Raw genomic sequence first — 22,182 nt, forward strand, 5'->3', positions numbered from 1 at the left:
ATTCAGCTAAGGGGAGGAATTCAAGAGAATTAAAATCAAGTTTTCAGGATGTCACTAGGATGTGCAGCACTGACCAGGACACAATCTGCATTTCTGGCACGCTTTAATCCCTGTCGTACTTTACATGCAATTATAAATTCCTCAGATGTGAATCCAGGAGAAACTATTTATTATTCTTTTCTTCTCTCCCTGACACCGGCCCCCAACAACACTTTTGTTGACATTCACAGATGTTCTACAGACAAGTTTAGATTTTTAATGGAACCAGTGAAAAGCAGGACTTGTTCAGCGCTCCCTCAGTCCCCCAATGAGGGTATTCACATTTCTTCCCTCAGACTTTTCTTCCTTTCTTCCTCCGTCTTTTGTGAGGCTCCCTCCCTGCTCACTCAGGCCTCCTTGTTAGTCTCCAGGTGAGGGGAATGCATACAAAGAGTCATCACAATAGGAAGCGGCTGAAAGTACAAGACAAACAAAGGGAAGACGCTGGAGTAAACACATTTCCCTTCAAATTTACTCGAGATAAGATGATTCTTCTCACCTCTCTCTTACAATGTTCACTTGTGTTTAGCAGGTGGCTTTGCTGCATCAAAATGAGAGGAAAATCTCCTCTTTCCCTTTACTTAACGCATAGGAATGTAATCTGGCATTTTATTTTTCCGCTCCTTTATTTCCATAAATGATTAAGAGGCTTTAATGCTTTTAATATGAGATTTTATCATCCCATACAAAATAATAACCACTTTCTTAAAAGATTAAAATTCATGAAGTAATGGTGATTATTTGCATTTTGTAATTAAACCCAATCTAGTCTCCCTTTGTTCCTTCTTTTTACCTGAGGCAATACATTTTATTGTTACATTAATGAGAGAGATTTCTTTCTTTTACTCCCAATTTACAAAATTAATATTAGTATGCTCTTCCTTTAACTCTTTTTCCCCCCCTCTGCGTACGTGCTTAAGCATGCATGCATGTGAGGGAGCCTGCAAAGAGCACACATGGTGGCTTTTTCTCTTTGCCAGGTGGCCATGCTGTCTGTTTTTGGAGGTTTGGCGTTGAAACAGACACTCGAAGAGTTAACAGCCTGTGTGCACAAAAGCACTCTTCCACACATGTCAGGTCAAGTTAAATCAGTTTTATAGCTGGTAACACATAAAGTTTTTTGCAATTACAAAAAATAATTGAAAATGTAAAAGGCTTTGGATTCCTAAAGTTGAATGATATGACAGCTGCAGATTGGATCCAGTGATAATCCAGTTAGCACAGTCAACCTTATAAATTGTGAGTGACCAAACTCCCTCCATTGCTTCCTGTCTGTCTCCCCTGGCAGTGATTTTGATTGACTGCTCTGCCATCTGCCTTCCCACCTGCATCTCCGTCTTTATTTAGCAAGTTAGGGTGCGGTCCTCCTAATCCCCGTTTGACTGGCAGCAGGACAGGACCTCTCATGGCTGGAGGTCCCTCCTGGCATGGCCTTTTATTGGCCATCCCCTTCACCTGCTGGAGGGCCAAGTGCCAGATCAGTTTTAAGTGGCAGATGTGGGTGCGTGTATGTGTGAGTCGCATAATCCCTATTTGACTGGCAGCATGAAAGGGCCAGTCCTAGCCCGGCGCTCCCTCAAGGGATGCTTCCTCTCTTGTGTTGGCAGTTTTCCATCTGTCTGCTCACCTGTCCTCCATTCGGACTAAACTGGTCCATGTTCACTCGACCATGTCTGATACCAGATGAATAGGTGACTCTGGTTCCGGCCCCCTCTCATGGGGCTTCATGGCTTTTGCAGCTTTTTTCAAGTGCACAAGCTGCCACTTTGAGTTTCCAGATTTCAAAATAAAAGTGCACAGCACACTGGAGACGTGACAGATTGTGTGATCTAATGGACAAAAATGGTCCAAGCAATGATTAAACTCTCTTAAAGCAGTTACATCCAGTGTTCCATTTATAAACATCTCCTCTTTCCTCTCAGAGATCGAATGAAAGCCTGTTGGTGTGTTGTTTCTTCATGCCCAAGCCCAAACATTTGTCTTCATCAAGCCCAGAGTGTCCAATAAGCGCTAATGTGATTGCACACATCATTATGGGAAGAGTAAGGGGGGGGGGGGGCTAGATTTCATAGCTGTGTTTACCTCGTCTGCTCAATGACGGAGCAAACCGGAATGATTCAATTACACCCATCAGATTGGATAATGATTTCGATGTGGGTTGCTTCTGCCTCCAGTTTCTTATCGCTTCCTGCCATCGTCTTCCCCCCTCCTCTTTCGCTTATCCACTTTTTCCACTCCATGCTGTTGTCAACTCAGATTGTGTATTCATATTTCCTCTGAGCAGTGATACATGTATTATAAGACGTTGTCCAGCATTAAACAGAAGTGTGTTTACCCAGCTTAGAGACACAGTATGCCTCTATTTACACTGTTTTACTGACACAGGGAATTCACTCTCAGCGGCCCCCCCTCCCCTCCAGCTCTACAGTACGTCTGCATCCAGCTATCAGCAGCATGCAGTGGTGGGTGTAGTGTAGGTGCAGCCCTATTTTCTGGCTGTCATATTCACTCTGGGTTACAGGAAGGTGACAGGCATAAGTAATTACTGATTCCCCACAGCAGATACCTCCAGCAAGCCCCAAACTACACTGCAGTACACTGCCTCACTGTAAGTCTCTCGAGCCTGTAGAGAGAAAGACAGAGAATCTGGAGGACAGGTCTCATGGTCAGAAACATGCAGTGACATAACAGGAATCTGCATATGTAAGCAGCCATGCTGTGGATACAGGCAAATTTAAGTCATGACCATAAGGAAAAGAAACATACTTCCAAAATACTCCAACCCGAAGACATTCAGATTTATAAAAGCATAAAAAAGTCAAATACTGTAAATGAGTGAGAAAATTTAATAAATGTAGTGGACACACTTTAGGGACCGATGCACGGATGCATCAGTTTAATATCAGTAGCAGCCCTTTCTGAAAACATCAGCCTTTAACTAAATAATGTGAAATACACAGATAAATGTTATCACTTTTAATCTAATCATTTTATGCTGGTGTCAATAAGAGGTGTTTTTTTTTTTTACAGGGCAGAAGAAGTGGCGAGTTAAGACAAATGTTGTTCTGTTTTTACCGGCCAAATATTGGCAAGTCTTACATCAAAAGAAGTGATAAAAAACATAGGTATCAGCATGTTAAACACTGTTATCAGTTTCAGCTCTAATTTTCACATCCTATGCTTCTCTACCGTAGAACTACACCCTGTCAAGAAGTTAATAAAGCATCAGTAAATGTGTGACTCATCACTCATGATACGTAATTAACTGACTGTTATATTTTTGTTATAGAAACAGCTACAAGTTCTTTACTGATAATGCTGCCATCAGGCCAAAACCTTATATCTCCAAAATCACCACTTTCACAGAACGAAAAAACACCCAGCTGTAGTATTCAAATGATTTAACACTTAACAGTCATAGTTGCATCTTTCTAATACTTTTTCACTTGTTTGAAATTTAGCACTGATTTAAGGAAAAAAAAAATAATAATAATGAAAAATGGAGATACAAGGTTTTGGCTCTCCCCCAGCAATAAGTAAAATAAACACTGCTGGTCACACCTATTCACACCCTTTCACTGCATTCACTCACACATTCATACACTGCTATGGAGAACTGGCCATGAGTATCAGCTGATCCCATTCATATGCCTCCATATACACACGCAACACACAAAGCAGTGGGAGCAAATTGGTGTTAAGTGACTTGTTCAATGACACATCAACATGTGACTGCAGGAGCTGGGGATCGGACCCACATCCTTCCTGTAGCGGTTTTAACTTACTCTACCTGCTGAGCCACAGTCACCGACATTACTTAATGGATGTGGTTAGGTTAAGGCCAAAGGTGAGGCCTGGGGTAAAGATTAGGGTGATGGTTGCAGTTAATTAATTCATGATACTTTATAGATGAAGGCTTAGGCTCTCCTAATGCTTTACTGATGCATCTACAAAGCATTATAGCTTAGTTTATGTGATGTGAATAATAAGTTAAGTATTCCCCAATGCTTTGCCAATGTTTTACTATTTTACTTTTTTGATGTTTTAAGTCTGTCGTTGTCTTAAAGTGATACCAGTGTGTTTTTATCGCACTTTCTTTCTTTCTTTTTCTTTGAATCTGTCACAAACATTCAAACTCTCATTTGGTATAAGTAGCAGAATAGGATATACTATTGCATTCTTACTGTAAGATAGCTGAGTCATACATTCTTTCATCGACATCAGTCTTTTATTTTCAATGAAAATGAGAACATTTTAGAAAATTCTGATAAATGCAAGTTGTGAACCCATTATCAAATGACATATTCTATCTTGTGTAGAGTACAACGTTACATCACTGGTAAATAAAGGAATAGTTCAGGCAGTTTGAAGTCAGGGACTATATGAAGGATTTGTCAAAAGTGCCAAAGGATCCGTAAAATATCCCCTAGTATATATGCTGCAGTCTATTTTTTTGAATCTCTTAAAGGGAAAACATTTTAGCCCACCTGCTTATCTCCATTTTGTCAGACAACATCCCCAACATGCTTTTTTAGCTGTGCTGCTCTTTAGTAACACCTGTTTTTGCTGCATATAAGCTGCAGCCAATTTATTAGATTAAAAAATTGAAAGCGAAGATTATTCTGGTTTTATCATGAGTGTATTTGCTACAGAAAATGCCAGTGGGTGTGGCCCCTTTGGAAGGGACTGGCTGGAGTACAGGCATAGGAGCATAGGAGCTAAGCTATTCATCACTACAAAATGGGCCATTTGACATCAAGGCCCCTCTTTTGTGATTCCTCAGTGTGATGTCAGTGATGTAAATGAGGGAAAAATACAGCAGAACAACAGTTTATTTGTCAATGAAGTGGATGGAAGAAGAAGAGGAGAATCATAGTGAGATGATATTGGACAGGGGTGAAATCATACTTTGATTACAAAGTTAGACTATTGTAATCGAAGGAACTAAATGCCCTGAATAACTAAGGGCACCGTTGTTTACTCTATCGCTGTGATCCTCTGGATTTAATGCATAGATTATGCTGCAGTCTTGTTGGATTTTGAAGTTGGACCCAAACTCTCATTAAAAACAAGAAACGATGAGGTATTGCCTTAAAATGCGCCTTAAAAGTCTCTATTAGCTTTACGACCATGATGTTTTTCTGCTATCTACTGTTTTATCTGGTAATTTAGTTTGTCAAAGTACACTGCTTTTCTTATGTCTTTGGCTGACAATAAAAGGCTCTAATAAAAACTACAATAAAGAATCTAAACTGATTTTCCACCCAAATTGGTCCACGCTCTGCATTTCCTCCTGAATCCACAAAGCCTGTTTGTTCTCTGACTGTCAAACTTCTGCTACAACCAATTGATCTTGTTTTGCCAGATTTTTTTTTTAACTCTGTTGTCCAACAGTTTCCCACTGACATCTTCTCTGCGCGTCATCTCTAACCTGTTCTCTGTGTTCCTTGCACCTTTTCAGGACCATGCAGAGATCAACTCCACCATCCTGCGGAGTCAAACTAACACTGCCCGTGTGGAGGGCCTCAGGCCCGGTACGGTCTACGTGGTACAGGTGCGGGCACGGACTGTGGCCGGCTTTGGCAAATACAGCAGCAAGATGTGCTTCCAAACCCTCACAGATGGTAAGGACGGCCATGCCAGGAGAAACAGCTCTCTCTCTCTCTCTCTCTCTCTCTCTCTCTCTCTCTCTCTCCTCAGTCTCACTTCACTCTGTCTCTCACACACACACACACACACACACACCCTTCTCTTTTTTTCCTCCACTCTTGTCGCTCCTTGTATTTGTTGTTGCATTATTACTTGTAGGTGAGATAGAGAGGAACTGTAATGTTTGATTGCACTTCTATTTCTACAGCTAAATTAATTTCCTTCCATGCTCAGGTTTGTGTGGGTGCTTTGAATATATACAACGCTGAGTGTCTTTTGTTTGTGCAACTAACTGTGCTTGATCCAAAACGCTTAGCTAATTGGTTTTTCACCCGGCCCCTTCTGTTGCTGGAGAGTCATCCCAGAATGCATAGCTGTGATTAGTGGTTGATGAGATTAATTTTTTTATAACTATGGGAGGGGCTGGATTGTTGAGGAAGAGCAGGGAGCTGCGACACCTGCTTCTCTGGCAAGGTTGTGTAACTCTGTTTATTAGTGTAAGTGCAAGGAGGTGTATGTTCACATCATTTATTCATGTAGTTCCTGATCATAGTCATGCTAGAGTGGGGAAAGCTGGTGCTAAAATTAAAACTGTCAGCCAATATGGTTTTAGTACTTGACTTGATGTGTTCCAATCATAAGATGTGCCAAATTCCTGCCTCATTGTTCCTTTTTGGACCCACTCTGGCCGCAGTTCATAATGTATCAAACAGGGTGACATTTCCGTAATGCATTGTGCTAATGACGGTGATAAAGATGAAGGAGATGGTGATGATCTTGAGGGAGGGGAAGATGGGAAGGATAATAATGATGATGAAGGTGATCAGGGTGGCTATTTACCTGTGCAGAGCAGATGTATCAGCTCAGTCACGGACCCCCCCCCTCGCTCCCCCCTCACGGTCACAAATGATCTTCCTCCGAATCCATGAGAACACTCACACACGCCCGTGCACGCGTTCTCAAAAAATATTGTCGAGGGCTTCATCTGCTGGCTTGTGGCCACGGCACAACATACATCAAGGCAATTAGAAACAGACGCGCAAGAACCGCTGACAGTCACACCCACAGCTCCACCTCCACCGGCCTCCTCTCACCCCGTCGACCATGCAGTCGTGATGACGCCACCTTGCTGCTCAGTCATTTATCTACCTCTGTCTTTGTTTATCAGAACCTTTTTTTTCCAACCAAAATGTAGACTACTAGTTAAAATGGGACAACAGAGTAAAATAAGTAAGGGTTAATGCCCGACGAACTAAACAGGAATATGTATGTATGCTCTCAATTGTAATGAGAGGTTCTGTTCTGTGTTTACTTTTGTTCGAAAGGTGTCCGTATATCAGAAGTTAGCTGACACCAATGGAATTTCCAGAGCCAATCAGAATCGAGTATTCACCAAGACCATGGTATAAAATGCAATGATGCATTTCGGCTTAGGCCTTCCATGCATCATGGACCTTATGCCACAGTTTTACACCTTCATACATTGAAAACAGCTCTGCAACCCACTTTTGGGCCTCGGTCCACCAGTTGAGAACCACTGTTACACAGCAAATCTCCAAATATATCTAATTCAACTTCCATAAGAAAAGTAAATATGTTGCCCCAGCCTGGGGCGTGTAAAATAGTCTAATTTGATTGGTCAGTACTTTAGAAAATGGTTATTTCAGGTCTTGAGTTGTATGCATATATTAAATTTGAATAAATAAAAGACAAGTGAAGGGGAGAATTTGTGTTTGAATACATCCAAAATTGCATGATGTTGTTGGTGTATCTTATATTACTGAAAAATGCACTAAAACTATAAAAAATTGATCATGAAGCATTTTTCACAAAATAAAAACTAAATTAAACTACAAAGCCAGCCGTAGAAAAAATAGAACAAATGAAAAAATATAAACAGAAGGTTAAAAAATAAAAATCAAAACTAATAAATGTTTCAAAACTTTTCAAACCTTGGTTCTCTTTCACATAAGCACGTATGAAGCAGCCTTGACTGGCAGGTGTAATAAAAAAAAACAGTGATTGGTGCATTACTTAGGTGATTTAAGCCTCACTCCTATTATAGGCAAAGGCCTTGAGAGCTAACTGATTGTAATAGGAGCCTACTTAGCTCTGTAACAGGTAACTTTGATTTCTGGCTGTCAGGTGAATATCACAATCCCCATACTGGTGAAGAGGGAGATTTATCTGGACCCTCTCATGCCGAATATTTGTCAAAAAAGAGAACAGGAAGACAGCCTGGGAGCCTGGAACATCATTCACACTGTTTGCTTGAATTGTACTTGATAAATGTGCAAGTTAAAAGAGCCAGCAATTCCTGTCACATCGAGTTTCCTCATATATATCCCTGCGCTCGCACACTGCTCCAAAGATGCATTAGTTCTTCCTTTATCACTTTAATCCAATAGGCCCATTCTGCACGGGGGATTGGGTTTAGAAGCTGCTGATTTGCCTGCAGCATGCTAAATCGCGCATTGCTTTAACTACAGTGTTTGCTGGTGCCAAAGTCGGGGAAGACAGTCGCACAAGAAGGATAACCGAGGATTCTGCTGTGTAGCATTTCTAGCCCATCTTCTGAACCAGCCGCCCTGCTCTAGCTATGTACATAAAACATGTGATTCAGTCAATGACTTCTTTTTCAAGGTGCACTTTCTTGTCCTCGCCTTTGACAGGTTTTGTAAAAGTAAAGGCTGAGAGGCCCTCTTTTCTCTTTCACCCCATCAGTTTTATGTTCTTCTCCTACCCTCTGTCTCTCTCCAGGTTTATCAAACACAACCTGTCAGTCAGTCCTGCCTAAGCCTGCTGGATTTCAGTCAGCAGCGCTCAACAGACAGATCTATATGTTTTCTTTATCCATCAGTACACCCAGTTCGCTCTACTTCTTCTTCCCCTAACACTCCCTTTACTTTCTAAACTCACAACAGCACAAAACAAACACAGTCACGCTACTTAAGCCCCACCTAAGCTGCTCACAATATCTGTCCTTCTTTATCTGTCTGTGTGTCTGACTTTCTCTTTTTGTAACACAGATGACTTCAAGTCAGAGCTGAGGGAGCAGCTTCCTCTGATTGCGGGGTCAGCGGCCGCAGGAGTGGTCTTTATTGTTTCTCTTGTTGCCATCTCCATCGTATGCAGCAGGTAATCATAATTCTCTCTGTCTGTACCAATTATTTTCATTTTCTGATACACTTCTCCAGAAATTAAAAAGTAATTTAGCTTCCTTTCAGGCTCCAAACTTGGAAAATAGAAACAAATATAGCCTACTTTGCCACTGAAGTGAAAACACAGCTGCCTGAGTGCATATAGCAAATATAAGGGGGGCATAACATCATATCAAAATAGTTTTCTCCAATACATTAGGACAGCATGCTACCTTAATGCTAATTACTGTCAACAGTTATATCAAAAGGCTGCAGGAGGAATGATTTGCATAACATAATAGTTTGAAAATCTAAAAAAATTCTGAACCTGGCTGTATACAATAACTTTATTACTGAATGGTAATAAGACACAGCCACATCCACATGCTGTTAGGATAATCAGTCAGCGGTAAAATACAGTGAAAGTATTCACCCCGCTATGTTTGACAGACACCAAACACTGTACATCAACACAAACACACCATTCCCGCTGTGAGGCAAGGTGGTGGCAGCATCATGCTGTGGGAATGTTTCTCAGCAGCCTGTCCTGGAAGGCGTGCAAAGGTAGAGGGCAAAATGAATGGGGAAAATATAGGAAAATCCTGGAGGTTAAGCTTATTTATTCTGCAAGAGAAGTTATGGCTTGGGTGAAGATTTATTTTTCAGCAAGACAATGACCTGAAACATCCAGCAAAAGCTACACAGAAATGGTTTAAATACAACCAGGCCTCAATCCAATAGAGAATTTGTGGCTGAACTTGAAATGGGCTGTCCACAGTTGATCTCCATGCAACCTGACAGAGCTTAGAGCAGTTTTGCAACAAAAAATAGATTAAAATCGCAGTGTCCAGATGTGCAAACCTGATTGAGATCTATCCACACAGACTCCATGCTGTGATTGCAGCCAAATGTACAGTGCTGAACAAATTTATTAGACCACCACCCAAAGTAAGGTTTATGCCACAGCTGTCCTAAATTAACAGCATTGGTAATTACCAAAATCTTTTTTAATGTTTCTGCAATGGTACACCAATATGTCGAAGATATTTTTAATGCTAAAATATAAATATTATTGTTATCCAAAATTTTCAAATTTACTGATTTACAAAAGAAATGACAAAATAGTAAAGCACACTATTATTTCTTGATTAATATGTCAAATTATACTCATTTACTTGCATTCCTGAACAGAAAATTTAGTTTTAGTGGTTGAATGTTATGCTTGATTAATTTTTGACTTCTCAGAGAAGCCCAGTGAGCCGGCTCAAATTTGGGTATAAAAAGGTGAATTCAGTTTGAAATTCCTCATTCCTGTTCAAAATGGTAAAATGTGGAGAGCTCACTGAAAATGAAAGAGTCCGCATTAAAGCACTTCATGATGCTGGATGGTCTCTGAGACAAATATGACAGGTGGTCTGATAAATTTGTTAAGCACTGTACATCTACTAAATACTAACTTGAAGGGGTTGAATACTTATGCAGTCATTTCTTTTACAGTGTATTTACATTTATTGACATTACTTTGTAGTGATCTGTCTTTTGATAGTTTGATATTTAAAATTGTCGAAAAAAAAAGCCAAATTATATTGACCGTACTTTATTTCTAAAATCTATAAAAGGGTATATCATCCAAGGGGTGAATACTTTTTAGAGGCACTGTATAGCAAAATTCCCTTATTTTCTCCATTAGCAGCTCGAAAAGTACTATTTTGACCTATTAACTTGGTCAAGTCAAGCACATTTAATCTGCCAGCAGTTTGTCACATTGTCACATTCCTTTCCATCTTTGCTTTGGGAGTATGAAAGTAGAATTTTCTGCTGCTCCGCTTGCAACTTTGAGCAAGTAAAGTGTTCATCAAACAGGCCAGGCTCTTTTGATGCTGAGGCAGAGGAGACACATGAAAAGCAGAGAGATCCTATCAAGGTCTAATTAAAAATCAGCTCATTTTCATAAACTTCATTTGCCATTGCTAACCCTCTGCAACTGATTCAATTTCAGCCACGTCATAGTCAGGCTATACACAGAGATGAACTGTAATAAGGCCTCGTTTACACTTCCTTTCATCCTGTCATTGCTCTCTCTCTCTCTCTCTCTCTCTCTCTCTCTCTCTCTCTCTCTCTCTCTGCTGTCGCTCTCTCTTTTCCCTCATTATTCATTGCTTCTTCAGGAAAAGGGCGTACAGCAAGGAGGCTGTTTACAGTGACAAGTTGCAACATTACAGCACAGGAAGAGGTGAGTCCATCATGACACTGACTGCCCCTGCAAGCTTTTGTAGGTGCAGTTGGTGGTGCTGTTTTCATATTTGTCTGTTAATTTACTATTTTTAACCAGTTTATTAGATTTAAGCAACTGTTATGCTTTTTCATGCATTTTAGCTCTAATATTCCTTAACTGACTTCTTATGGTTCAGGATGAATCCAATAGTAAATCCCACGCCAATATGCCCATTTAAAGGACAGTGTTCTTCCTAACACTCCTACTACAAATTTCATCCACTTCTAAACAGATGTGGTAAAAAAAAAGAATAATTACCAGAACCAAACAGTTATCAAAACCTTATTTTGTCTTTTCTCCTCTCTTCTTTTGTGATTCAGTCTCAGGTTCTTTTACAGTCACTTTTTCTAGTTCTTTTTATCCCTCTGTTTCTTCAGGTGGCTTACTCACTACATCTACGCTTTAATGCAGCCTTCATTTTTAGCCCAAATATGCATAAAAGTTATGCACAGTACTGTAATTTCTATTGTTAATCCTCTTAATAGAAATTTTCCATTTTGGGTGGCAGTGGCCTTTTGATTTCAGATCTGTTGCATCTCTCCACACTCCCTCTGAAATTTCTGGCATATCCATTGTCCTGTCCTTCAAATAAAGACATAACATCCTCAAAAAAAATAATAGATGATGGATTATTTTAAGATCAGGTGCATAGCTACTTTTAAGTAGCACAGCAACTTTCTATATTGAAGGTGTCCTGCCAAAACTTCATATCTCAAAGAACACTACTTTTCAGGGAATGGAAAAAACCCTTTTTTCCATTAATTTAACACTGATTTATCATAGTCCACATGTTTTTGACACCTTCTATGGCTTTGAGATTAAGTTGATGAAAAATAGTGATACAAGGTTTTTTTTTTTTCCCCAATAGCAGCGACATATGTGTCATTCAAAGTGGTCGCTTGATTATGATTGGCCAGTGCTGTTCACTGAAAGAAATAGAACAAATCAGTTTTTGATCAGCAATAAGTAATAGATTAGATCTAAGAAGTAGGGGTTCCATGGTTCACCTACTAAAACTAACTTTTTTCTTTGAGTGTTTTGTTGTTCCTACTTCTTCCTGTTCATTGTTAGTTGTTGAGTTGTGGTTAGAAAACGGTTGTGAGCATTTTTGCTACCTAGCAGACTACCGCGTATATACTGTCATGTGTCTTTTTTTCTCTGTTCAGACCCATTTGTCATGCGACTGCATTAACCACACCATGATGGTTCATAATGGCTACAAATACCCTTACACCCCTGATAAGGAGTCATATTAGTCACAAAGAATAGGACCCCCAATGTGGCTAACCGCTGTTATATATCCAAAACAAAACTTTACTCCGGCATTAGGAATAAAATTGGGAATAACTCAGAGATGTAGAAATATCCACATGTATGTGGGGATATACAGTTAGGGCCAAAGAAGAGTGGTTGTGGGGGGGGATCTGAGCGTGAGTTTGCAAAGCATGCAGATTAAGCTATGTTGATAGATTATTGCTTTCATAGTCTATTTAGCATCCCCTTCAACATCCAATCTACGTAAATGCATAAAAACTGGATAACATATGCACATATATTATGGCCTTATATATTAATATGACATGTATCACCATACTCGAGCTCCATAGGAAACACCACAAGTTCATTTAAACAGTCATATTGTCAAAATGGTATTGTTCATCTCTTTGCAAATGTTCAAAATATGTCCATCTGTTTAAAGGAGTCATGATTTGACGTCAATAGATGTGTTCCCCATGGGAGATGTGATTCTGAGTCATTCTATTCTATTGCTGTTTGCCGCACCTCAATTTTCTCCTTTGTCCAGCCCCCTTTTTACTGACATGCCCTCAATTATAGAGTATATATGACATGTATTTACAGTGCATACTCATTCAAAATGTATTCATGAATGCCAGTATGGCACAAGAGAAATTACCCGAGGTGGCAGGCATTTGTGGATGTAAATGACATTTTTCCTCCTTTACATAATGACACTGACTGACAGTCATCTCTAGGGTCAATATCTGTGATTGAGCCATGTTTTAAGCAGCACCCTGCCACCGGCTGATGAAGGAAAGGAGCCTGGAGGGACACACAAAACTTCCAGCGCTCACACACATGCACACAAAAGGGTGTGTGTGTGAGATTGTACCTCGAATGAAAGCCTCGATGTACTGCCGACCTGGCAGTCTGAAAAGGGGGCTCACTCGAGGGGATAGAGTTTTGTTGAGCCTGACACAGCAAAGCGTTTCAACACAGTGACTTTGTGTCACAGCTCAGACTGTGGCAGCTAGAGGCTCATTAAAAAACCACTGTGAGCAGAGGAGTCACTTTTGTCACAGGCTATCTTTGGGAAAAACAAACGCAATTAACACTAGTGTTGAGAATAAACAAAAGATCAGACACGCTTGCAGCCTTAATCATCAAATAAGCAATTTGAATTGAAGAGGAAATCAAAAGCTGATTAAGGATCCTATTTATAGGTTTATTTCTTCAACCTTCAAACCGCCAACACTTGTGAAGTAATCCCCAAACCCACATTCATTGTTTTCTTCTATTCTGTCAAAAATTGACTGGCAGATTTGTAATTACAAGATTCAACGCAACAATTAAAACGCTCAGCATAGCCAATTGTTTTGAGTGAATATCCAAAAATGTGCTTCTGTTCAAGCTGTTGCCACACACGTCAGGTGATGTCTGTCATTTCCAGCCCACCTGATGTGACAGGCATCAAGAGGGATGCTGCTCATGCTGTAAACTCAGTAGTGCATGTGAGCAGCCATGTTTTATGAAAATCAGACCTCAAAAAACATTAATACCAAACACTGGGTGGGATGTCGTGACAAGCAGATTGGAACGTGTGAACAGACACACATCTTTGCCACCAATGGATCAAGTATTGCTTGTGTGGCTTACACTGTTATTGTAATTTTTGGTTGTAATTGGCCACATCAGTTTGTAACTCCAGTCCTATTTAAAATTGTCTCTGTTTTCTTCCCTTTCCTTATATCAGCAGCTTGTCGACATTAGTTAATTAACAGACCAACATGCCCAGGGACTGTATGTTTTCTGTACGCCCTAACGCTTCGCTGAATATTCCCACCAACACAACATAAAATCGTTAATGTTAAAACCCTGTTTGTCATTTCAGCTTCAATTGCTTGAGCTTCAGCATCTGGTATTCTCACTGATTTAGAATGGGTTTTAAAAGCTTTATTCTAGGTACTGTCAGGGCCGGTCCAAGCTTACTTGGGGCCCTAAGCGAAGTTTCACTGTTACTGATGCAGTCAATGCTAGATAATCTGCACATATACAACTAATGTCTTTCTGAAACATCACATTTTAGAAGGATTTAGAGCCATGAAACAATGCAGGAGGCTAGAAGGATTTATTTTACACGCTTTTAACCTCAACCATAAACCCTATTACAGTAACAGTCAGCTTGTTTTATATAATAAGCATTTACTTTACAGCTCTTTAATGATCAACATTAACATGAAATCCCGTCCTATAGTCAGATATTACACATAGACTACTGGCTTGAGGCAAGCTTTGTTTTCTTCATTAAACACAAAAATAATTGGCTACAGATCTATAAAGTCACGTCATTACTCTATGTGTGCATGGGAGCATGACGATGAGCCTGCTAACTTCTATCCACTTTATGTCCCTGCTCCCATCCGTACAAAAAACACTTAGACCCTACACAGCTCAGCATCCCGCTAAGAAGAGACAGAACTGTATGTGGAGTACTTTGGTAACAGAAACTTGATAAAACCACGAGTTTAACGAGACTCTAGTCAGTGTTTAGCATGCCTGTAACACTGCTCCAGTGGAGAGACGCTGTTTGACTATTGTGTGGTGCATTCAAGAACATTACGTTACATTCGTTTTAATGAACAGACTTGAGAAACAGCCTAAAACAGCGTTATATGAATCCCCTGTTGTAAAACATTGACTTAAAGTACTGAATCTGAGGTGGGGCACTGTTTCTTCCTGACTTTTACTCCCAGCACCTCAATCCCCTTCATAGCTTGGCTGATTTCACTATAGTTTGCTCTTGAACTGCTTGTGAACATTCCCCTCTCTTGGGGGCCCCCTGGTTGCGACGGGGCCCCTGAGCAGCCACTTATGTCACTTATGCCCTGGGCCGGCTCTACGTATTGTTGCTGATTATATATGCCACAGGTGTATAAAATCAAACACCTGTCCATGCAGTCTCCATTTGCAAACATTTGTGATACAAAAAAAGTTGTTTTGAAGAGCTCAGTGACTTCAAGTGTGGTACTTTGACGAATGCTAACTTTGTAATAAGACAATTCATGATATGTAATTCCTGCTGGGTATCCCACAGTCAACTATCAGTGATATTGTTAGAAAGCAGTAGCATTTAGGAACAACAGCAACTCAGACCTGGCCCCCAGTCATGTGATAGACCTGGGCGTGCATCACCTTCAGGTTGTACCCAAGTACGCTGTAGCAACTTGAGGAATATACTACTTAGTGACTACTATTCCTGCTGGGTATTTGACAGTGAACTATAAGTAATATTGTTTGAAAGTGGATGTGTTTAGGAACAACAACAACTCAGCCCTGACATGGAAGACAGTTCAAAATCATAAAGCGGGGTCAATGACTGCTATGGCAGAGCCCTGACCTCAACTCCATCTAGCACCTTTGGGATGAACTGGAACGGAGATTAAAAGCCGGGCCTTCTCGTCCAACATCAGTGCTTTACCTCATAAATGCTTAACAGAATGAGTGGGCACACATTTCCACAGAAACACTCCAAGATATTGTCAAAAGCCCTTCCAAAAAGAGTGGAAGCTGTCATAGCTTCAAAGGGGAAGATACATTGATATCAAAGTAAATGTCAATAAATAAAATGTCATTACAGTCCCTGCTGATGTAATGCAAAATACTTTTGTCTATATAGTGTAAGTTTAAGGATAAGCAGAGTCACTTTTTTGTCAGTTGAGGGCTGGATAAATATCCTTAAATGACCCACACAGAGGTTCAAATTTGCTCTTTAAAAACCCAAGTTGTCAAAAAGATCCAAACTGCCCCAAAATAAACCTCAAATTGACCACCAAAGAGGGTGCAAATTAATCTTAAAAGGCCCAGGAAAAAAGTTCATATGGCCCTCCTTACAGATCGGATTTGCCAGAAAGACCCAAAATAAAAAAAACTGGAGAGGGCCAACACCAAGCCAAAATCCCTAAAAAAGGTTCACATCAGCCCTTTAAAGTCCCAAAATAATCACCAAAGAGGACCAAAATTTACCTTAATTAACTCTCGAAAAGATTAAAAAGTCCCCATAAAGATCCGAGATGCCTAGTCATACTTAAACTGTCCAAAAATAAGACCAGAAATGGTCACCAAAAAGGCCCAAAACTGATCTCAAATGTCCCGAGAAAAAGGTTCAAGGTAGTGGTTAACAACCAAAATAAGAGCCGACAGTACCACCAGAAAGGTCAAGAATGACTTGAAATGGCTCTAAGAAGAAAGGTTTAGAAAAGACCTAAAATTAAAACAAATAAGCATAACAAAATAGACATGCTTGTGAACCTTAGTGTTTTTATTTGATGGTTTATTTTTCCTACTGTCAAATACTGAAAACATATTTGGTGATTAACTAGGGATATGAAGACATTTGGTAAGCATCTGTAGAGGTCAAATCCTTATTAGCTGATCACAATTTTATCTCTCTTCAAATGAGGTCTTAGAGAAGGCCTGTCAACCCCAAACCAACACCAATACAAATGTGACTGCTCATTCCACACAAATTTAAGATCCCTTATGTGATTTCCATACTAATAAGGCGCGCCGAGTCTGACAAACGATTTTCTGACATCAAACGATGGATAATTACTTTGTGTTTAGGAAGTAAACTCCACTCATTATATTCACAGCACCACAGAATAGATTAGAGTGCTTCTTGGACCGACATGAAATGGGAATGTGTTCACTAAAGGGGTACAGAGTTTGGCATCTGTTGATGTTCATTTTCTCAAAGTAGCTAATAAAATAAAACATATAATTACTGTACACTGGAATTGCTAAATTACAAATCTTGTCAGCTAAAAGCAATCAGAAAAAAATGATGTGTCCTTGGCTAATGACTGACTAATGGCTTTAATATGAAAGAGTTCCTTTAACTTAAAAAGATGAGCATTTATGAAGCTCCTGCTTCATTCACTAACTAACTAACTTCTTTTTCTGCTGTCAATGTGTAAATCCTGTAATATAGGACCAGTAATTGAATTATACTAGAGAAATGCAAGCATTACTGCCATACACGTGATTTGTGGGTGCACTGGGGCCACTGGGGAAATGATCAGACAGACTAATAGCTGAGTAAATTCCTGATATTAGTGAAAATAACATGGTTATTGAAGTGCCCTAACTGTAAATGTATTGCTGGGTAACAATGTTATATAAGTGGTGCTAGTGTAGGGAGTTTGTTGAGATTTTTAATTTCAATCCAGTAAATAAACTACTTCATCATTTTTATATTGCTTTAATTAGGCAAATGTGTTAAATGCCCAAGAGTCCCCATAAGACATGCATTCACTTCCAACAGGCTCGTTGTAAATGCTGGATGAAAATAGAGCTACCATTCGGACACATCTGCTTCATACACTGAGATGAAGGACCAGTGAAATATTAAAGCATGGATCTATTTTTTTTTCCACACGCCATAAAAAGAAAAGTCCAGTTAACCAGGGATGGCTGTACAACAGGGAGAGAGAGGGGGATAAACTGTTTGGATTTTAAATTATACATGAAAGTGAGCTCAGGACTGTGTATTAGAAGCTAATGGCTCCACATAGTGTGTGCACTCTGGTCTGGGATTTTTAGCGCATGTTAGTTCCTGTGTATCTGACTTCCTGCTGAGATTTGAAGTCCCACCCAGTGGTGTTGCTGAGCGAGCAGCTTGGCGACATTTGTAAATAAAACAGACTTTATGGAATGCTAAGCTGCAAACCCTCTGATGGATTAACTGGAATCCAATCTGTATGGAATCTCTAATGAGCAATTACATTCACACAGGAAGGGTTCAAGGCAATTAGAGCGCTAACTAGAATCAGCTTTTAGTCAAGAGCGAGGTGAGTCACCTTGATCCCTCCAAGACCAGACCTTATCCTGCTCCCATCCCTTGAGACCTCAGCCTCTCTCTATGTGGCTTATGCAAATGAGCTGGCGCAAATTGACTTGATGGAGATGGTTTTATTCCAATCATGGCTGCTGAGGTTTGATTTAACAGCTGTAAAAGAGAGTACTGCCGTAGAAGTAATGATTTGACGTCTGCAATGTCCGTCATGTGGCAACGCGTATTGAATTTGTTTACAAGTATTTCTCTTCATTCATCCCCACCTCCCAGCCTGTCGACAGGAAATTCAGCTTCCATTTGCACACATCCCCACTCTGTGAACTGAGCTCACCTATTGCAGAGTGGCATAAAGAGCTGGTTGATAGTGCGGTGGTTTTATCTCTTTATGAGCTCCTATAGGGAAGGGGCTGCAGGGAAATTGGTTCTACTACTATCAAAGAGCAGAGACTGCTGGGGTAAGGGATAAAAGGGTAAAAAAAATCTGTCTACATTTACTCTTTCTATAAACCCCAACCCCTCCCCCTACCCATCATCTTTCACTCTGTTTTTTTTCTGGTCTTTTCCCTCCTTGCAAGTACTGAATCATCAGACAACCATTTTGTCTTTCGTTCTACTCACAACTTATGCGGTTACTGAAACCATAAAGGAGGGAAGTCCATCAAGGAGATGGAGTAATAGTCATGTTAGATTGTTCAGATCTCATAGTGATTAAGAGGTAATGCTGACTTAAAGGGCAGTTGTTCTAAGTGGACATTAGTTAAAACAAAGAGATCAGTGTCTTCTCTAAAGCTCATTTAGCACTTTGGTTGTTCTAGAACTCTCTTTGCGAGCCGACATGTCTAACTGCCCCTCCCCACTGGGCTGCCCGACCCACTTCTCAGGCTCCCCTGGGATGAAGATCTACATCGACCCCTTTACCTACGAAGACCCAAATGAGGCCGTACGAGAATTCGCCAAGGAGATTGATGTCTCTACCGTCAAGATCGAGGAGGTCATTGGTGCAGGTATGGGAAAATAGAACAATCTGTGTCTATTTCTTGGTGTCTGTTTGTTGTTGATGTAAGTTTAGCGATGTGTGCAAACTTAACCTGAGTCTGTTTGAGAAACCCTCGACCTTTTGATATCCATGCATGATGGGAACATGTCAAGGGCCCATGTCAAGTGCACTAGCTGCATTTAGGCCAGCTACCTGGGGACCTGATGGCATTAAAAAACAACCAAAGCTATGTGGCCTATTCCCTGTGCTTCTATGTTTTCAGATTTCTTATTGTTGCTTTAACATGTTCTACCTTGCAAGTTCCCTTTATATGTACCTCTACTTTTTGGATTATTTTCTTGTTTTGGAATGATTTCTGTGTATTGTTAAGTCACCTCAATGTATTCTGTATTTTGGCCTAGGTGTTTTGTGCATGCTTCACAGTTCCCACTCCAGCTTGAAATAGTAGAAATGGATTGAAAAAAGCAGGCTAGCACATTGTAGCAAGCTTGCAATCATAGGTCAGGAGGCTTAAGACCTGCCTCAGCTCCACTTCTTTGTGTGTTTCTAGGTTGACTGAAAGTTAGTCTTAGACAGTATTTTGATATGGTGTAGATCAGCTTCAACAGCTTCCCTCAGTAACCAAATGGCTGACATCTCTCAAGCCTTGTCTTATACTTTCTACAATCTAATTATCTTAATAGTAAAAATTTCATTTGTATAGCGCTTTAAAAGCAAGGATTTACAAAGTGCTTTGACATGCAGAATAAAACAAAGCTGCAGTACACATATAAGAAACAAAGATGTCAAAACAACATAAGGCAACAAGAGAACACTCAAGGTAAAAGAATCTGGTGAAAAACCTAACCTATATATGAAACCAAAACATTATAAGCTAGACTTCATGAGGTGTGATTCAAAAGATGTCACTTATTCTGCATTCTTATCCTCTCGGGCAGGTTGTTCCAAAGTCGTGGGCCCCTGATGCAAAATGCCCTATCACCTTTAGTTTTAAGTCTCAACTTTGGAACAACCAGGAAGCATCCACCAGAGCATCTAAGGCGGCAGCCTGACTGAAGGGTAGTTAGTAATTCTGATACACAGTATAGCTTGTAGCCAGACCCATGAGTGCTTAAAAAGTAATGACAAATGACATGTAAAGATGAAAAATTGCTTTGATGCAAATTGACGCAACTGGAAGCAAAAATAGCCTGAGCTTAGAATGTCCATGTGTGCCCCAACATGAGTGCCCCTTGGGACTGGACACATTTATTTTTGAAGTCCTTAGAGTCTGCTGTTACCATATGTGTTTCTTAACACAGAGGTTAAAGCACTCCTGTCAAAGAAGCTGGACCTGGAGTAGCTCAGCAAGCAAGGTGTGAGGAAGTGACAAGAGATGGGGGGGGGGTGCAAGGGGACTGTCTAATTAAAGAATTTCGTTTTTGTTGATTTCTCTGTGTGGTGCCTCTGCAGGACGCCTAGGTGGTGATAATTAATCAAACAGGTTCCAGATATTTAACAGATAGTGCTTGCCTGTTTGACCTAGCTTTGGGGAGTATGAAGCCACTTGGCAGGCTTTTAGGATAAATGAATATTGTGAGTCAGAGGAGCCATGCTGTTAAGGATATCATGAAGGAGCAACACTAGAGAAGTATTGGACAGCACTCAGCGGGCTTAATATGGACTAAATTAAGATTTATACCAGCACTTTGGGTAATATTTCCACCCTGGGACATTGGATGCCAATAAGCTTGATAAATGAATGGCTTTAGGTCTCATCAGCTACACTAATCTTTTGTCTAATCCCTTTTTGATCAGACAAAGGACAGTTTTTTTTGACAGCATCTTTCACTTTTAGGTGAATTTGGTGAGGTTTACAAGGGTCGTCTGAAGCTGCCTGGTAAGAGGGAGATCTACGTTGCCATCAAGACGCTAAAGGCGGGCTACGTGGATAAACAGAGGCGGGACTTCCTGTCTGAAGCATCCATCATGGGCCAGTTTGACCACCCAAATATAATTCGTCTGGAAGGCGTTGTAACAAAGAGTCGCCCGGTCATGATTGTCACGGAGTTTATGGAGAATGGCGCCCTGGACTCCTTCCTCAGGGTGAGTGGTCTTTATGAATGCATACAAGTACTATGTCATGAAAGTTGTAGACATTTACAAAGGGTGATCAAAAGTCATGTTCACAAGTTGAATAGAAACCTTTCACTTGGAAACTAAGGAGCTTATTGGGAATGAAATGTCGAACAGAGCCAGAAAAGGCATTCATGCTTAGGATTCCTTCTAATTCAAATTAGAATAAGCCTTCTAAAGCTATCTTCTGCTAATAGAGAATATATGCCATGACAATGAACAAGATTTCAATCATTCATAATTTGAAATTTCCATTAGCCAACCCTATCAGACTTTAATTTCTATTTTAAAGCCTGGAGCTATTAATGGACTCCTCACTCTTTCTTTTATAGTCAGGATTGAGCGGACATACAGCTTAATCAATATTCAACTTGCTTTTTTCCTCCTTCAATCTCATGGATTGGTGTTCTATTCCACTTTGATCTAGGGTGGGTTTAAAGGGGCTCTTTGAAGTTGGCTTTGCTAACCGCCACATCCGACTTGTGTTTCCATCGATCTCCTTTACCCTCTTGTTTGTTACTGTGTTTCGGGGGTTCAAAGCTTGCTCTTCAGAGCATCACAGAGGGGTTTGGGGCACCATGCATGGATGCTAAAGAGATGTTTGCCTACATGTCCGAATGGAACAATGCCTTCAGCACCTTCAATGAACAAGATTGGCTTCAGGAATCCATTTTTCTTGTCTTTTACAAGTGTTTCCTCTAGACATTTGGAGGATTTGAAAGAGAAGAGCTCAGCATGTTGAACCGTTTTAATGTAATGATGTAACATAAATCAAAGAATTTAAGAAGGATTAAAACCATAATGACATGACCATGATAACCAGCTACTGGAGGTAGCTTTAACCTTAAAAAGTCTCTCTGAGTGTACATAAGCC

At 40.2% G+C, this 22,182-nt stretch overlaps 1 protein-coding gene across 2 annotated transcripts in view; it reads left to right on the plus strand.

The window, feature by feature from the left end:
- The window catches only part of LOC121520296 (ephrin type-B receptor 1-B), a 233,456-nt gene that overhangs the window by 181,924 nt on the left and 29,350 nt on the right, over positions 1-22,182 (plus strand). The window contains exons 7-11 of one of the 2 annotated variants that reach the window (XM_041803668.1): positions 5,501-5,663; positions 8,718-8,826; positions 10,997-11,061; positions 19,012-19,200; positions 21,031-21,278. In XM_041803668.1, coding sequence (XP_041659602.1) covers positions 5,501-5,663; positions 8,718-8,826; positions 10,997-11,061; positions 19,012-19,200; positions 21,031-21,278 — 774 coding nt within the window. The remainder of the gene's footprint in view (positions 1-5,500; positions 5,664-8,717; positions 8,827-10,996; positions 11,062-19,011; positions 19,201-21,030; positions 21,279-22,182) is intronic. The other variant, XM_041803669.1, reaches the window with a different exon arrangement.

The sequence above is a fragment of the Cheilinus undulatus genome, linkage group 13 (genome assembly GCF_018320785.1).
Source record: "Cheilinus undulatus linkage group 13, ASM1832078v1, whole genome shotgun sequence".
Classification (NCBI taxonomy): Eukaryota; Metazoa; Chordata; class Actinopteri; order Labriformes; family Labridae; genus Cheilinus; species Cheilinus undulatus.